The sequence below is a fragment of the Triticum aestivum genome, chromosome 4A (assembly GCF_018294505.1).
Source record: "Triticum aestivum cultivar Chinese Spring chromosome 4A, IWGSC CS RefSeq v2.1, whole genome shotgun sequence".
NCBI lineage: Eukaryota > Viridiplantae > Streptophyta > Magnoliopsida > Poales > Poaceae > Triticum > Triticum aestivum.
The window spans coordinates 2695852-2713566 of NC_057803.1; the positions used below are offsets into that span (position 1 = coordinate 2695852).

Below are 17715 nucleotides of genomic sequence, written 5' to 3' on the forward strand. Positions count from 1 at the left end.
TTATACTGTACCTTGTCATTCGCGGAGAACTACACGCATGCATCACTTCCAGTCCACTGTATCTTATCTAAACAGAACTACTCTCTCCGTTCCAAAATAGATAACTTAACTTTGTATTAACTCAAGTATAAAGTTGAGTCATCTATTTTAGAACAGAGGGAATACTTGACAAAAAACTATATAGGGCGTGTTTGATTGTCATAGTGAATAGTAAATGCGTTGCATACACATCTCAACCCAGCCTGGCTCTGAAAAAACAGCCTCATATGCGACATCTGCAAGTTGTTTGGTTGCCTATATATGGACTTCCTGCATTAGGGGATCAACTTTGGCATGTTGTTTGGTTGTCTGCATTATCTCGGCGCATACAACTACATGTTGTTTGGTTGCCTGCATGGGGTATGATTAACAGCTAGCACTTACACTTAGCACACAGGGTTAAGAGCTAGCAGAGGAAGGGAGAGAAGAAATGCAGTGTGTGTCGGACCATGGCGACTGCGGTGGATAGTGGTCATGGCACCGTGTCCGACATGACGAGCATGGAGTCGTGGGCGAGCGACCCCGTCGACGGCACGGCGAGCGACACCGTCAGTGAACTAGTTGCAGTGCTCGCGCCATGGTATCGTCCGTGCGGTAGGACGAGAGAGGAGGCCGAGATGATCGACGCCGGAAACGACTCCAATGTAGTGGGACGAGAGAGAGGAGGCCAAAATGATCGACCCCGTCGGCGGCGCGGCGAACTGCAGTGTGTGCGCCATTGCAGCGTCAGTGCAGTAAGATGACGACAAAGAGTGGGCCGAGATGAGCGACACCGGTAACGACTCTAGTGTAGTTGGACGCGGGCAAGGAGATCAAGTGGAAGGGCGTCGGCGTCGAGAGAGATGAATATGAGTGCTTTGAGCAGAGGACAGAGGAGCTCGACATGGCGGCGTCAGTGCAGTACACTGTTGTTCAAAGAAAGATGAAGTTACGATCGTCGAAATCAAAAACTTACAACACGAATGTTGTGAGAAACTGCGAGATTAGACTGCTGGTCAAAGAAAATTTCAAACGATCGATCATGCTCGACGAATCTGACAAAATTCGTCCAGAATAGCTTCAAACAGGAAGACGAAATTAAGAACTTACGGCCGACGAAACTACGAACCGATCGCCTGAATGGAACCGCAGCATCAGGTGCATCTTTTCATGTAGAGCTTACCTCGAACTGAAGCACCGTTGTGTAGATCAAAGGAAGAAGATTAGATAGGAGCTTACTAGAGGTTGAAGAAGACCTCACTTAATCACCTCGCATCCCTCGTGTCTTCACTCTAAATCAAAATTATGATTCTTCAGTTATTTATTTTAGATTTGCAATTCTTAGATTCGGCGATGCCCCTTCCTTTTCGGGGTGGGGGGAAGGTCATCATTATTTGCCATGCGAATTCAGATTGAGATCGAGGTAATTAAGTTAATTAAATTTTTGAATCACTGACTCAGGCTCATTGTCAAATCCTACTCAGTAATTATTGAATCCTACTGTGCAAGGGCCCACTCGTTTGCGCTCGGCTCGGCCTGGCTCGCGAGAAATTGTCGATTCCAACATTTTCAACGAGCTAGCCTCTGGGCTGCTTTAAGAAGCGTGCGATGCAGGCCCAACAGTGAAACCATGCAACCAAACATGCCTCTTGCTTCTCGCGCAGGCCTGGTTGGGCTCTACGCAGGCAATCAAACACACCCATACTCTATCAGTGTGATAAACATATACTGTATCAATGCGAAAATTGGTTTCTGAGCTCAGGCTCAGCTGCTCCCGCACTCATCATCATCCGATCTCATGGGGATTTGTGCCACCCGATGTAATACTGCAGGGTATATTGGCTGTATTTCTACCTAAATGTGGGGTGCATGTGACTCCATTAATTGCGACGGCAGCTGGCCCGATCGAGCGGAACTCTTGGTTCCGCACGGCTCAGATCTCTTTTCGTGCCTGGCTGAGCCGTCTCAAACTTGTTAGCAGCCGTCTTGGTCCTAACTGGCCCACATCTAGGGTTAGAATTTGAGCCGAGACGAGCCAGCTCAGCTCGATTTGCTAGAGCTCGTTTCGTTAACGAGCTAGCTCGACTCGACTCGTTATTATAACGAGCTCAAATTTAAGATTGGCTTGACTCATATAACTCGCGAGCTGACTCGTTTAGCTTGTTAAGCTCGTTAAAGATATGAACATAAAACCCTTAAATATTATAAAAATGATTATGTATATATTAAACATATATATCACTAACAATAGTAATTTCCTTGTAATGCATGAGTCTTCTAGACGGTTGGGCCTTCAATGGTTAGGCCTTGTGTTGTGCGCCTAGGACATAGGGTGCTGAGTGGCTGATCTTTTTTTGTATTGGGAGTGGCTGATTTTTTGTACCGAGCCTAACGAGTTACACGAGTACTCGTGAGATTGGCTCGTTTAACTTGGTCTATAAATGATCTTAAACTAAAGCTTGGCTCGACTCGTTATTTTTCGAGTTCGAGTCGATTCGAGCTGAGTCACGAGCTACTCGTTTAGCTCACGAGCTTCGAGCTTTTTTTCCAGCCCTACCCACGTCATCACGTGCTTACCTACACTCCAAGCTACGTAGTACTAACAAACAGGTTGTTCCCCTACTCACCTCGCCGACATCGTCCGCAGCTCCATCACCCAGGTCGGTGCAGCTCCATGCAGTCGACGCCACCGTCCTAATTGCTTCAGGCAGCTGCAGAAGATACGGGACGCCGAAGAATCATGCAGAGGTTACCAAGCAAAACAAATACTTAACCACACCTCGTACCTGTGCTTCCTTACATGCTCCCTCGCCACCGCCGGCAGACCTCCCCGTCGTCCCACCTGCAGGTGTAAGCGCCATTCAACACAGGTCACCGTGCTGGTTTTTCAAACCTTGCCTGCTGCCTGCTAAGGAATGAGCTGCTCGCCATGTCTTCGTGGGGGTGGGGCGGGCGTTGGAGGACACCCCTGAACCCCTCATGATTCTTCATTTACTCAGATAGATGATTAAAATTTTGAATCCCTTGGAGCATAAACACACACAACGCATCAGTCCCAGACACGCATGGTGAGCAGAAAAGAAATAGCATTGCAATCCTGATCAGAACACACACAGCAACGTAAAATGTGCATCCACCACAGATATTCAACAACGCCGAACCAAGTTCTTCTCCTTTACACAAGTTAGTTGCATGTCTAGAACTGGAAGAACAAGCGTTGGAGCACATCTCACTGAAATACACCGGAAAATCCTCATACTACAAGTACAGAATTTAAAACTAATTAGTTTTAACAATTTTGATTCTGCACCCCACCAAGTGGTCGCGTGCACGTGTTCCGGCGATGTCCTTTCATGCCACATTTTTTGCACTTCCCTGGTCTGCGCCGTTTCTTCGCGGCATCTCCCTGGTCGGGGCAGGTTGTCCTCTTGTGTCCTTCGCACCTACAAATACTGCAGAACCGTGTTCACCTGCTCAAACCCTCATATGGTGCTTTATCTCAGCTATTCGTTGGCGGTTGGCCTGCCAGCCCCTCTTTGCTTATCTGGTGAAGCTAATCCTACTAGGGCATTCACACTGACCGACTGAGTTGGGCCCATTTCGCAGTCAGCACCACCGTTTGCTAGTATTGTAACTTCACCATTCCCAGGCAGCCCCCCTGCAAGAATGTTTCCCTGACAGTCCTCGAAACCCAACCAATCTGCAAGAATGTTTCCTAGACTACTCCCAACACTTCCATATACTGCAACAAAGCTGCTTGAACATCTTACCGAGCAGCCGCAAACAATCTTCTGCATTGATTTCGTCATCTCTGCATTCAACATGCTTTTCCCATATCTTATCCCGAAGCCGATCTCCCTTGAGTACAAATTGTAGAAGTTATACGCCTCACCAAGTGAATCAAAATTTAATCCTTTCGTTGGTTCCTCGGCAAACTTGTGAAACGACGTCTCTAGAGCACTCATCCTTGATGCACGCGGGGTTCTGTCTGGTGGCGCACCGTCAAGACGCAACCTGATTTTACATCAACATGCAAGCTTGGTCAGTTGTGCACAACAGGAGACAGGGCCTGGAAGGCGGGGCTGGTACACGAACAACACAAAATTATAAGTCTCAACAACCAGAAATGCGCCAAAAGCAGTTCAGGATATCAGATGCAAAATATGTTTTCTGATGACGGGGATGCTCACACTAACCATGGAAACAAACTTTCAACTTATTCAAAAAAATTGACACCTGAACCAAAGCAAACACAGTTTGAACAGGAAATACATTTTTTCCTATGTACTACTATTGATGGTCTGCCGTGAAATAGAAAATCATGCCTCCTGCTTATTTTGTCAACTAGAGTTCCACTTATTATGGGTTTCTAGATTTTTGAATCTACGAACTCTGAATAACATTTCCTTGTCTGTACCTATACATGCACCTTTGTTGACATGCCTAAAATCGAGTGACTAATCCCCTGCCGGAGACAACATTCAGCATGCCTGGTATCTGCCAACCGTTCATCAAAAAACAATTACTGTCAGTCTGTCACAGTTCGTTATAGATAACATGGCAGCGAACTACACTCCGTACTAGGACAAATGGAGTTGCACTCCAGGAAAAAATTCAGAGCAGACGGAATGCAATGGTTACAGAACCTTTTTGTCCACCCCGGCGCCTCCGGGTTCACCCTTGCAAGACTGGTCTGTTGACTGTGCGGACCTCGCCGGAGATGTCTCGCGGCGACGGCGCCCATCGCCTGCTTGCCGCTCCTGGCTACAGCCGCCAACTGGCTGCCCGCACCCTGAACCAGCGTTTGATTCAGACTGCTGAACGCTCGGCGCATCAATCCGCGCCAGAGGAACCGGATCTGGGTGCTCCAAGCAATCCGCGAAGTCTTTACATAGGGGAAATCTGCAAATACATGTCCAAGACGCTGAGGAGCACCAAATATTCACGCGTCGACCAGTATCCTCCTCGCCGCCAAAAAAAAACGATAGATCTCGAATTTGGGCACAGTTCTCTTACCTGTCGACCGCGTCCAGCAGGAAGTCCAGGCCAGCGTCCTCCATCATCGCTTACCGCAACAGCCTTCGATGGCAATGGGGATGGATTATAGCTGCCCCGCGGCGGTGGCTGGTTTCGAGAACCGCCGAGAGGAAGGGTTTGCGGGATTCAGTTGTCGGCAGCTGCCTCTCCATAACTGTGGCCCCACAATCGTCTGTCACACACGCCGTCGAGACACGCGATCCTGAGCCAAACCCATGCTCCACGGCTCAGCCTACAGGTAAACTATCTGGTCAACGGACCAGAATTATAAGCACACGGGACGTTCACCTACACCTACGATTCGGGCCCGCGCCCAGGCACTGTACCATACGCTGCCACGCCGTATACTCACTCCGTTCCAAAATATAGTGTGCCCGTGCTTTCCGAGGTTCAACTTTGACCATAAATTTAACGAATGAGATCAACTACGGCCGAAGAAAAAATTATATAATTGAAAACTTCATTCGAATACGAATTCACTGATATAATTTTTGCTCCCGCCGCAATCGGTCTTGGTAGTTAAATTTATGGTCAAAGCTGAAGCACGTGGATAGAGGAAGCACTACATTGTGGAATGGAGAGAGTACCGAATTACTAACGCATCGCTACAGACTTGTCAGACCACATTATGGGAATCCCCGGACGACAACCAACGAGCGGGATTTCGGGTACAGCTGCGCCCGAGCACCCAAACTCCGCGTCCGTACCAATGGGATAGGTTGTGGGCCAAAATCACTAGTTTGACATTGTCAGGATTTTCTAGTATGATCTGAACCCTTTCAAAAAATTTAGCATGATCTGATCCTTTTGATTGCCATGACTTGTGGCGTTTCTATCCCATTTAGACACGTCAAGCTCATCACCGTTTTTCCCATGAGTAGATAAGTGGCCATGTTTTTTTCAGAAAAGAAGGAGGACCCCCGGCCAGGGCCGGTCCTGAGATTTAAGGGGCCCGGGGTGAAATTAGAATTGAGGCCCCCCTAATATACACATCAAAATATAAAGTATAAAATGAAATGTCTTTTCATTCGCTATCTAGATTATCTCAAATTCTTATATCGTAAATATTCATAATAAAAATTTGTTTTTTTAAAGAGTACTAAATTCTACAGCATATAAATTAAATATGGGCTCATGATCACTCACATATTTCGACCTCGGCAGTATATCTTTCATAGGACCTTCATCCTCTTGATTAGCAATGGTTTGCTTTTCCACGGCAAATATCACTGCCTCGTTTGGATTATTTGAATTGATCATATTCCTCTTGAAAAAATTATTAGCGGATCATATTTGCAATTTACCAACTCATGTCTGTATATGAAGTAAACAATTAGTACGTGAAAACCACCATGAATCAACACTAGATCAAGTCAACAAATCCTACCGTCAACAATTAGTACGCGAAAACCACCATAAATCAACACTAGATCAACTCAACAAATCTTACCAATTATCACGAGGCCTGATAATGCCCTTTCGCACAAATAGAGATGCAATTTCTATAGGGAAAATTGCCACAGCATAGCCTACCTCATCCGACGTGAGGACGGGGCCAGGGATGTGGCGCTGTTTCCTGGGCGGTGGCTGGTTGGCGTCGTGGCCTGGGCGATCAGGCAACGACGAGGACGAGGTAGACGCACACAACTGGCAACCACGCAGATGATTAATTGAGCAGACCGTAGGCGATGAGGTGAAAAATTGACATCCGGCAATAGCTTCGTACGTGCCCCGCCGCATTTGTTTGCATGAATCATGCTGCTGCTGAATCGCCGATCAGCCGATGCGCCGCTAACTCCTCAAACGCAGGGATGTGGATCATATGCGTTACTAACCAACTAACAACAATCCTGCTAATTAGCTAGGCCCAATCGTTTTCTGAGCTGCGAAGAGTACGCTGGAGAAGGAAGGTAGTGTACGCCCCTGGAGTTTCGCCCTAACTACTGACTTTCCTTAACTCCCCGGTGGATGGATACCTGCCCACGTACCTGGGCGGGGGCCGCTGGAGTCGGGGGCCCGGGGCGGCCGCCCTCCTGCCCCTCCTCAGAGCCGGCCCTGCCCCGGTCTCTACATCTGGACGATGCATGCAGCCATTTTATTAATTATTTACACAAGACCGTACAAAGTTATACAACAGTAAAACTAAAATCATCATCTAGGCAACATCTGTCGCTACTCCTAACTAGTTGATAAAGGGGCGCTGATAGTCTGGGCCTAATACCAAATATACCTCGCATCCAAACCTAACATCTAAGACCCGAGGTCCCAACCAGGACGCCTGCCCGGTATGAGGCACCCACCAGTCCGACGCACTCCTCAATCAGGACGCCTGCCGAGTATGAGGCCGCCGCAGCCACCTGCCACCAATCCATCTTCAGTGTTGTACTGCTGCATCAACCTTGCCCGATCTCGCTGCCGTCGACGCCACCATGGCGCCAGACAGCTCTACCGCCCTGCGCTCGTCCATCAACACATGTCCATCACCAGGACTCCGCTGCTCCACGCTGCCAGACCCGCCGCCGTCGACACGGTAGATGCCACACCGCAGCACCTACGGCACCACGAACCATCAGTGCACACTCGCGCACACCCTCCGTCTCAATGCCCAAGACGGCGCCTCCAAGGAGGTAACGATGTCATGACGCCGCCGCCGCCCATTCACGTAGAACTAAGGTTTTCACTCGGGCACATACAGAAGGGGGAGTAGACCTCGCCGTCGCCACCAAGGAGGGAAATGACGTCGAGAGCGTCATCGACAACGTGGCCGCCGCCGTCGGCCAGAGGTTTCCCCCGGACAAGCTCCCACCCCTGCACCCACCGGGCCAGCCAAGAACATCATCGCCGGAGATCAGGGCCAGCTGATGGGGAGAGCCGCGTGCAAAGATGATCCGCAACGGATCTGACGAGAGGGGCATGGAGAACCACCTCACGCCATGACCGCTAGCGTATGACGACTCTCGAGCCATCGAGATCCGGCCGCCCGACCAGTGAGCCGCTGTGCGACCATCAGGTCAACGGAGTCTGCAAGTCCTCCGGCCGGCAGATCCGCGATGATGGCGCCTACCGATGGACTCCCGTACCACACGCCCTGCAGATCCATGCCGCAAGGCCGACGCCCAAGCACCACGCTGGAGCATAGCCACGATCTGCCGGCCACAGCAGTGCGACAAACAACTCTAGCGAAGCCTGAGCCCACACCCCACGCGCCTCCACGCGCGAGCCGCGTGCTCACCGCGTGCACCATCGCCGTCTCGCCGCGGTGACTACCACCTCCTCGGCCGAGCGCCCCGCAGCAGCCATGGCATCGCGAGATGGGATGAACGGGGCCCCGTCGCCGCCGACGCCACGCGGGCTTTGCCGCGGCCCGGCGGCGGCAAGGGAAGAGAAGGCTGGATAGGTAGGTTCTGGCGGCGGCGGCTAGGTTACGTCCGGGTCGCCCGCGGGGGAGACGACACGGACGTCTGGTTATCTCAGATAAGTGGCCATGTACATTTGTAAAGCTAGACAACTTATGTATTTAAGGACTGCCAAATTCTTTACGTAACCTGTATCTGAAATCAATACAAGGCGCCTCTAGCACAACCATTTGTCAAAAAAAAAAGATAAATGGCCACGGGCACACGTTACGGGAAATGCCACTGTCCATGGCGTTTCCAGTAATGCCCTATGATTTGGCATTTTTACCCTCACACTTTAGGAGGTCAACTACTACTCAACCAGGTCATGGTCAGGCCAGAAAACCCGTTGGTTTGACGTTTCTATGTGGGCTAGAAACACCGTAAGCCATGGCGTTGCTGAAAAGGGTTAGATCATGTTAAATTTTTGGGGAGGTCATTGTGTGCTAAAAACTCCTAACAAGGTCTAGTGATTTTGGCCTAGGATGTGGACTTTTGATTTGCCAGTGCGAGCGTCGACTCGTGAAGGCGCAATGCTTCACGCATGGAATATTACGTTGGGGATGGGTTCGGTAATTTGAAGCAAGGATGGTGTGGCGGCGGCATTCTCATGGTTGACTTGTGTCCTCAGACTCCGGCGTTGTGACGACGTTTGCTCCAGCGTTGACGCGGAGCTTGGGAGGTAGCTCAGAAGCGGACGTAGATTGTGGTTTGCATTGACAACATCTGAAAGATGGTAGATCATGTGATGTGTTCATGGTTCGTCGTGGCTAACAGATATGACTTGCTCCTCCGACGTCTTAAACATGCGGGGTGCTAAATCTGGAATTCGATGGCGTCTTCCAGGTGTTGCCTCCGTCTGAGTTGTTCAACGGCAATGACTTCGTCTTTGGTAAGCCATCTTAGGGTCGTAAAGTTGTATATTAGCGATGGAGCCGCGTCGAGCTCGGGTGAGGAGGTGATCCATCAGTTTTTTTTGTAATGGCTGCAGTGGTGGTGTCGAAGGCACGTAACGGGCGATGGTGTCAAGCTTGAAAGATTCTTCGGTTTGATTATAAATTTTCTTCTCTGCTGGTGTTCCCTTACACAAAGGCACGTTTTGCTGCCTATTTTTTCAAAACACTAAACACACGCATGCTCTTGAAGAGTACACACACTAGCAAAAAAAGATCGTGGTTTCAGACCGCGCGGGAGTTTGCTCGGACAGAGTATTCACTTATTTGGTTGCCACACAATCCTTTTGTGGATCTTTGTAAGTCCACTGTTCCCTGGACGTACTACCTATCTTCACCGTGTCCGACATTTGAACCCGAATAAAGTGCTCCTCCAAGCAAAGAATCTTGAACAATTTTTAAACTCTCAAACGCATAGTTTTCTTCTTTTCTTCTCCAGCAAGAACCGGCCGGTCAACATATGCGTATTTTTTTCCTCAACCCTGTGAATCGACTGATCAACCTGGAGCTAGCTAGCTAGCTTGCCAAGCTCGTTCTCTCTGGCAATCCAAACATTATCCTTTCTCGCCGTAGAGTTGGTAGGTCGGTAGGTGTGCACCCTTGCGTCCGGAGCATCTACTAAAATAGTGGATTTTATCAAATCGTGCACACGCAAGAGCTGGAATATTATTAGAGATAGAGAAACAAGAAAAGAAAGAAGAAGAAGCGATCGTGTGACAATATTCCATCGAGCTAGCCAGTTCTGCGGACAAAGCTATAGGCTATTGCTGTAGATCGACTGACGGCTCAACGACCGTGCGTGCCACTTCGGGCCATTTCGGTCAACGGCGATTGCCGGCCCTGACCATATGCCTGCTGCCTCCGCCAAGCTTCAAGGAGAGGGGCGACATGATCTTGAAACAGATAGAGTCCACTCCAAACCCATAAAATATTGCTTGCCTGCCCCCCTTGTGTGTACAAAGAAAATTCGGAACCTGCTCGGTCTGACCTCGACGTGAGTGTGCTTGCTCAGAAGACGCATTTGCGTGCGTACCTCAGAGGCCGCTGGGCTGTAGCATCGACCGACTACGACACGACACCACTGTTGTTCGCTCATGGCATCCCCGGTGTTGGTTTTAGGGATGTTGCACATCACGTTGTTTAGTGCTGCCGCTCAAGGCAATGGCTTCCGGGACGCTATGTACGACTTAGACAGTGCTTCCCCCATGTCTTCCGCCTCCGACTAGGCCAGGTCCTGCAGCCTACTTGCCTACCTGCTGGCGCTCTTGGTGGGGTACGTTGATCTAGTCGAGTTTGAGGCCCTGACGCGGTTAGGGTTTCCTGGGTCCCGTCTCCTCGCCTTTCATGGCTTGAGTCTGGACTAGGGGGTTTAGCTATCACTGGTAAAAAAAGGGCTTGTTGTCCCGGTTCGTAAGGGCATTTTGTCACGGTTATGGAACCGGGACTAAAGAGTCGGTACTAATGCCCAGTCCCTTTAGTCTCGGTTCAATCCAAAATCGGGATAGATGGGCATTCACGTGGCCTGTGCGCGGAACCCAGGCAGGAGACCCTTTGGTCCCAGTTGGTGGCATCAACCGGGACCAATAGGCATCCACGCGTCAGCATTTTTGTGGTTGGGGTTTTTGTTTTTTTTTTTGAAAGGGGGGTGTTTGGGGGTTTTGGGGGATTAATTTAGGTGTTTCATATATTGTGTTAGCTAACTATAATTAATAGAGAGAAGTGTCCTCTCTTATGTCCGTGCTTGGTCGACGCTACGTACTATACATACGTATAGAGAGGACTAGACACGCTAGCTAGCTAGTAAGCAAACGAAGGAAACAGAAGATCGTCATGAACATATATGCATATAGAGAGAAGTGATATCGACCACCTCTCCTTCTCCGAGAGATTGGTCGAACAACAAGTTCTCGTACATCTATCCGACACTATCGGCTACATATATACAATAATTATCTCTTACAAATATAATCATACAGACTCATGGTCCACATAGTATTCTCCGTCTTCAGCGATCACGTGGTCAAGAAAGAATGCCGCCAATTCCTCTTGAATTGCTCGCATGCGAGCTGGTGCTAGGAGTTCATCCCGCTTCCGAAACATCTAATTTGAAGAAGGGGGTCAATACATATATATATATATGAATGAATGAAACTCAACACAAATGGTGGTAATAAAATAAAATTGTGAATGTTGTTATTTACGTACTTCATATTGTTCGCCAGAGTACCCGCCCCGCTCACAGGTCGTGTGGCGGATGGACTCGCAGACGTAGTATCCACAAAAATCATTCCCTTGTTCCTGCCACAACCACTTTACAAGAAATAGAGGTCAATCAAACTGATAAGCAAGAATGCTAAATGGTATTGATGAAATTAGCGCTTGAATCACTAGGAGATGCGCGGAACATGCTACTATAGTACTTACTTTCGGGTGTCTAAATTCCAGCTCCTTCGGCAGTCCCGGAACTTTTCTGGTGAATTTTCTCCAAACCCTGCCGGACAAAGAAAACAATTACTTGATATCAGGAAATGAACAAAGTTGCTGATATGGTGGATAATGATCGATTTAACTTACTTCTTGAGGATTTCAGTCATGTCCGCATACTCCTGGGGATCTTTTCGTTTAGAGTCCAAGACGGTTACTACTCCCTGCTCAAGCCTAATCTCTAGGAGAATATAGTGGAAACTGCACACGCATGCATAACTCATCAATTACATTACTATAACCTGGACTAATATATAAGGGAAACCGAATATGCACAAGACAGTAACACTCACTTGAAGTTGTAAGGAAAGAGTATTATATCTTTGTTTTCATTTTTTTGAATGATCGTAGCAAGTTGGCCTCGGTATCTTCGGGACGATGTTCAACCTCAGTTGCATCTATGAGATATGTGTTAACGAACCCAATATCACCGATTTGTCTTTTCTTCAATTCGGCGATCTTCAATCTGCATAATATAGTGAGGATAATTATAAATACATGCAATGAAAGAGATGAGCTATATAGAGAGACTTAATGACAGAAGTAATAGTATTTACAGACAGTAGCAGGTGATCATTGTTTTATCGAGGGCCAATTGATTGAAAAACTGATAGAACTCCTCAAATGGAATAGGCAACAGTTCAATTCCAACGAGGTCATGCTCCGGTTTAACTCTCGCATACAAAGTACTCCTCCCCCCAGACTCTCTGCAGATTTTCAAGTACCAATCATGTAATCTTCGCATCATCATTGTTAAAGATTTTTCATCTTCGACGAGAGGCTTCCCATACTCGTATATGTGTATCTGCACCTCCATGGGATCATAATGTACATCGTCGGGCATGTAATTGTCAACATTGTCATAACCGGGCACCATCCTCGGATCGACGATGTCGCTAGGCACCTTGAGCGGGGGGCACGATTGCTTCGCTTGTTCGCCGAGCTGGGCAATTTGTTTCCCAGCTGCTCGTCGTTCTTTCAGCCTTTGATCACTGATTGTACTTCCCGACCGCTCCGCTTCGGCCCATGTCTTTGCAATAATGCGCTCATAGTTGCCTTTCGGCGGAGACTTGGGTGGTTTTGCCAGGCAGCCAGAGTGCGCTTCACTTTCACCGGATCTACCTTCTCCTCCGGAGGTGGATGTCTCTTTGCTTTCAACCCTTGAAACCAGTCATCCACTTCGGTTCGTGCAATCTTCGTGTTCTCCTCCGGGGTCCTCTCGTATGGTAACTTCTATGGACTCTTTAGAGAAGGACCGAATATGTATGTCCTCCCGCCTCTGGTTGTACTGCTAGACGCCGGCCGAGCAGACGAAGCGGTTGTCTTCTTTACTTGCTTACGAGGCGGAGGAGAAGGACTACGACGCGCCGGAGCAGCTGCCGGAGCGGTGGCGGGTCTCTTCTGCCCTTACTGACGAGGCGGAGAATGAGGAGGCTGGCTGCTCGGGCGCGCTGGCGCAGGCGGAGTGCCGCCACACGCCGGAGAAGGAGCCGGCCGAGGGCCCTGATCGTCACTCGCCAGAGGAGGAGGCGGTGGAGGAGGCGGAGTGCCCTGACTCGCCGGAGGAGGAGGAGGAGGCAGAGGCGTCCAGTTCGGAAGGTTGATGAGCTCCTTCCGCCATAGGCATGGAGTCCTCAGAGCAGACCCCAGCCGAGTCTCCCCTTCACCAGTAGGGTGGTCAAGCTGGAGGTCCTCAAATCCCTCCGTTATTTCATCCACCATCACCCTAGCATATCCTTCTGGAATCGGCCGGCAGTGAAAAGTTGCGCCGGGTTCAGTAGGATAAACAGAGCCAACAGTCGCCTTGACCTTCAAATTCATCCATTGCGTCATAAGGTGGCAATTTTGAGACTCCATGATAGCATCCATGGGATAGCTGGCAGGAACCGTCAAGGCATGCTCCGGCTGAAGCAACTCGGTGGAAGCCACGCTGCTTCTGTGCTAAGATGGCGGGGTAGCTTCGGGGGAAGCTTTGGCAGTACGTTTGCTGCGATTTGCTTCTCGTTCCTCTATCGCGTCTACCCTTGCTTGCAGCGCCTGCATTTGGGTCTGCTGCACTTTTTTCCTCCTCTCATGGGATTTGTAACCGCCTGCGTCCGGAAACCCAACCTTCCACGGAATGGAGCCTGGCATGCCTCGTGTTCGTCCAGGGTGCTCAGGATTCCCGAGGGCCATTGTGAGCTCGTCGTTCTCTCTGTCTGGAAAGAACTTCCCTTGCTGCGCTGCTTCGATATACTGCTTAAGCTTCTTGACTGGTATGTCCATTTGATTGTTCGTCCAAATGCACTTCCCTGTTACAGGGTCCAAGGTTCCGCCAGCCCCGAAGAACCAAGTCCAGCAATGGTCTGGCCAGTTAATTGTCTCTGGTTCGATCCCTTTATCAACCAGATCATTCTCAGTCTTGGCCCACTTATGCAGGGCTACGAGGTAGCCACCTAACCCCGTGCGATGGTGAAGCTTCTTCTTCGCAGCATTTTGCTTGTTTGTCGCTGACATCTTCTTACTCTTTTCCGATGTCTTGTGGGCCACAAATGCGGGCCAGTGATCTCTGATCTTCTCATATCTGCCCTTGAATTCTGGTGTTTCATTATTTTCGACAAACTTATTCAGCTCTTTCTTCCACCTCCTGAATAGTTCTGCCATCCTCTTAAGAGCAAAAGACTTGATTAATTGCTCTTTAACTGGGTTCTCTGGATTATCCTCTGGCGGTAGGGTGAAATTTGACTTCAGCTCAGTCCAAAGATCATTTTTCTGCATATCATTGACATAAGACACCTCAGGGTCTTCTGTAGCCGGCTTAAACCATTGCTGGATGCTTATCGGGATCTTGTCCCTAACCAGAACCCCGCACTGAGCAACAAATGCGTTCTTTGTTCGGATGGGTTCAATCGGTTGGCCGTCGGGCGCGATTGCTATGATCTCAAACTTTTCATCCGAGCTCGACTTTTTCTTCGGGCCTCGTCTCTTTACCGAAGTTGTGCTCGATCCGGAGGGCTATAAAAAAGAACAAAGACTTAATTAATATGTGTACATACCAAAACAATGAATGCATCAATCAGCTAGTCAGCACATGCTTAACTAATATATATACCTGGCCGGACTCGGTTCGGTCACCGGAGCCGTCATCACGGTCTCCTTCTTGCACCGGCATTGGGTCACCGGAGCTGTCCTCATGTTCTTCTTCTTGCACCGGCATTAGGTCACCGTAGCCAGCTTCTTCACCCTCTCCTTCCAGACCATCGGTGTCGTTGAGAAACAACGAGACGGCATCACTTCCTTCTGCGATTATGTCCCTCAACAACGCTTCTTTTGCTTCGTCTCGGGCGGTGTCCATAGTTTTTACAAATATTTACAACATGGCAATTATTATTCAAACATGACAGATGGATATATTAGTGGAAAACGTAGAACTAGCTACCTAATCATAGTAAGGAATCATATATATTAATTAGTGGCCTCGACGCTGCTTCTCTAGGGTTTGGGGTGGCCTCGACAACGCTTCAAGGGTTTGGGGTGGCCTCGAGAACGCTTCAAGGAGGGGGTAATATCGACCCCCCCTCCCACGTGTTGAAGCTATCGGGAGGGGGTATATATCGACAACAACGACACTACATCTATGTCCCTCGACGACCCTCGTTCCCGATAAAAAAAAAGAGGAAGAAGAAGAAAAAAAGAGGAGAAGAAAGAATAGAGGAGAAGATCTCCTCTATTCTTTCTTCTCCTCTTTTTTTCTTCTTCCACTTCTTTTTTTATCCTCTTCTTCCTCTCATGTTCGAGAGGATCGCCGAGGGGTCGGGAGGTTGCCTAGTGTCAAAGGATTCAACAAAACCATGTCTTCATCATTAGGCGAAAGTAACAGGTGCGTGATGGTACGAAGCTCTCCAAAGTTATTTTGGAACGGAGTCCTAGATAGGATAATTCACTTTTTGGTACAAAGTTCAGCAAGAACCTTCCAAATATCGTTATTTGGAAGGCCTTTGCTGAAATTCATACAAAAAGGCAAATTATCCTATCCGGGACACCATTCCAAAATAACTTTGGAGGACTTCGTCATGCCCTGGTTACTTCTGGCTAATGATGAAGCCATGGATTTCTTCAATACTTTGACACTAGGAAATCTCTCTCTCGACCCCTCGGCGATCCTCGACCCCTCGAACCCTCGACGACCCTGGAACCCTCGACCCCTTGGCGATCCTCTTCTTCCTCTCATGTTCGAGAGGATCGCCGAGGGGTCGGGAGGTTGCCTAGTGTCAAAGGATTCAACAAAACCATGTCTTCATCATTAGGCGAAAGTAACAGGTGCATGATGGTACGAAGTGTTGGGGAACGTAGCAGAAATTCAAAAAATTTCCTACGTATCACCAAGATCTATCTATGGAGAGACCAGCAACGAGTAGAAAGGAGAGTGCATCTACATACCCTTGTAGATCGCTAAGCGGAAGCATTCAAGTGAACGGGGTTGATGGAGTCGTACTCGTCGTGATTCAAATCACCGATGATCAAGTGCCGAACGGACGACACCTCCGCGTTCAACACACGTACAGCCCGGTGACGTCTCCCACGCCTTGATCCAGCAAGGAGAGAGGGAGAGGTTGAGGAAGACTCCATCCAACAGCAGCACAACGGCGTGGTGGTGGTGGAGGAGCGTGGCAATCCCGCAGGGCTTCGCCAAGCACCATGGGAGAGGAGGAGTAGGAAGAGAGGTAGGGCTGCACCAAGAGGGAGAGAACTCATGTGTATGGCAGCCCCAAACCTCATCTATATATAGGGGGAAGGGGGGGCTGCGCCCCCTTTAGGGTTTCCCACCCCCAAGGGGTGCAGCCAGCCCTAGATGGCAAAGGGGGTGGCGGCCAAGAGGGGAGAGGAGAGGGAGGCGCACCAATATGGGCCTTAAGGCCCATCTGGACTAGGGTTTGCCCCCTCCCACTCTCCCTTGCGCCTTGGCCCCCTTGTGGGGGGCGCACCAGCCCTCCTAGGGGCTGGTTCCCCTCCCACACTTGGCCCACGCAACCTTCTGGGGCAGGTGGCCCCACTTGGTGGACCCCCGGGACCCTCCCGGTGGTCCCGGTACAATACCGATATCGCCCGAAACTTTTCCGGTGACCAAAACAGGACTTCCCATATATAAATCTTTACCTCCGAACCATTCCGGAACTCCTCGTGACGTCCGGGATCTCATCCGGGACTCCGAACAACATTCGGTAACCACATACAAGCTTCCTTTATAACCCTAGCGTCATCGAACCTTAAGTGTGTAGACCCTACGGGTTCGGGAGACATGTAGACACGACCGAGACGTTCTCCGTCAATAACCAACAGCGGGATCTGGATACCCATGATGGCTCCCACATGTTCCACGATGATCTCATCGGATGAACCACGATGTCAAGGACTTAATCAATCCCGTATTCAATTCCCTTTGTCTATCGGTATTTTACTTGCCCGAGATTCGATCGTCGGTATCCAATACCTTGTTCAATCTTGTTACCGGCAAGTCACTTTACTCGTTCCGTAACACATCATCCCGTGATCAACTCCTTGGTCACATTGCGCATATGATGATGTCCTACCGAGTGGGCCCAGAGATACCTCTCCGTTTACACGGAGTGACAAATCCCAGTCTCGATCCGCATAAAACAATAGATACTTTCGGAGATACCTGTAGTGCACCTTTATAGTCACCCAGTTACGTTGTGACGTTTGATACACCCAAAGCACTCCTACGGTATCCAGGAGTTACACGCTCTCATGGTCAAAGGAAGAGATACTTGACATTGGCAAAGCTCTAGCAAATGAACTACACGATCTTTTGTGCTAGTCTTAGGATT

The 17715-nt window shown here is 49.3% G+C and overlaps 1 protein-coding gene across 1 annotated transcript; it reads right to left on the bottom strand.

The window, feature by feature from the left end:
* Positions 1 to 3196: 3196 nt before the first annotated feature.
* Positions 3197 to 5543, bottom strand: LOC123081513 (uncharacterized). Its single transcript, XM_044504082.1, has 2 exons — positions 4436 to 5543; positions 3197 to 4032 (listed from the first exon to the last, which is right to left on the bottom strand). Exons 1-2 carry the CDS (start codon positions 4441 to 4443, stop codon positions 3522 to 3524), a joined length of 519 nt encoding a protein of 172 aa, XP_044360017.1. The 5' UTR covers positions 4444 to 5543; the 3' UTR covers positions 3197 to 3521.
* Positions 5544 to 17715: the final 12172 nt, after the last annotated feature.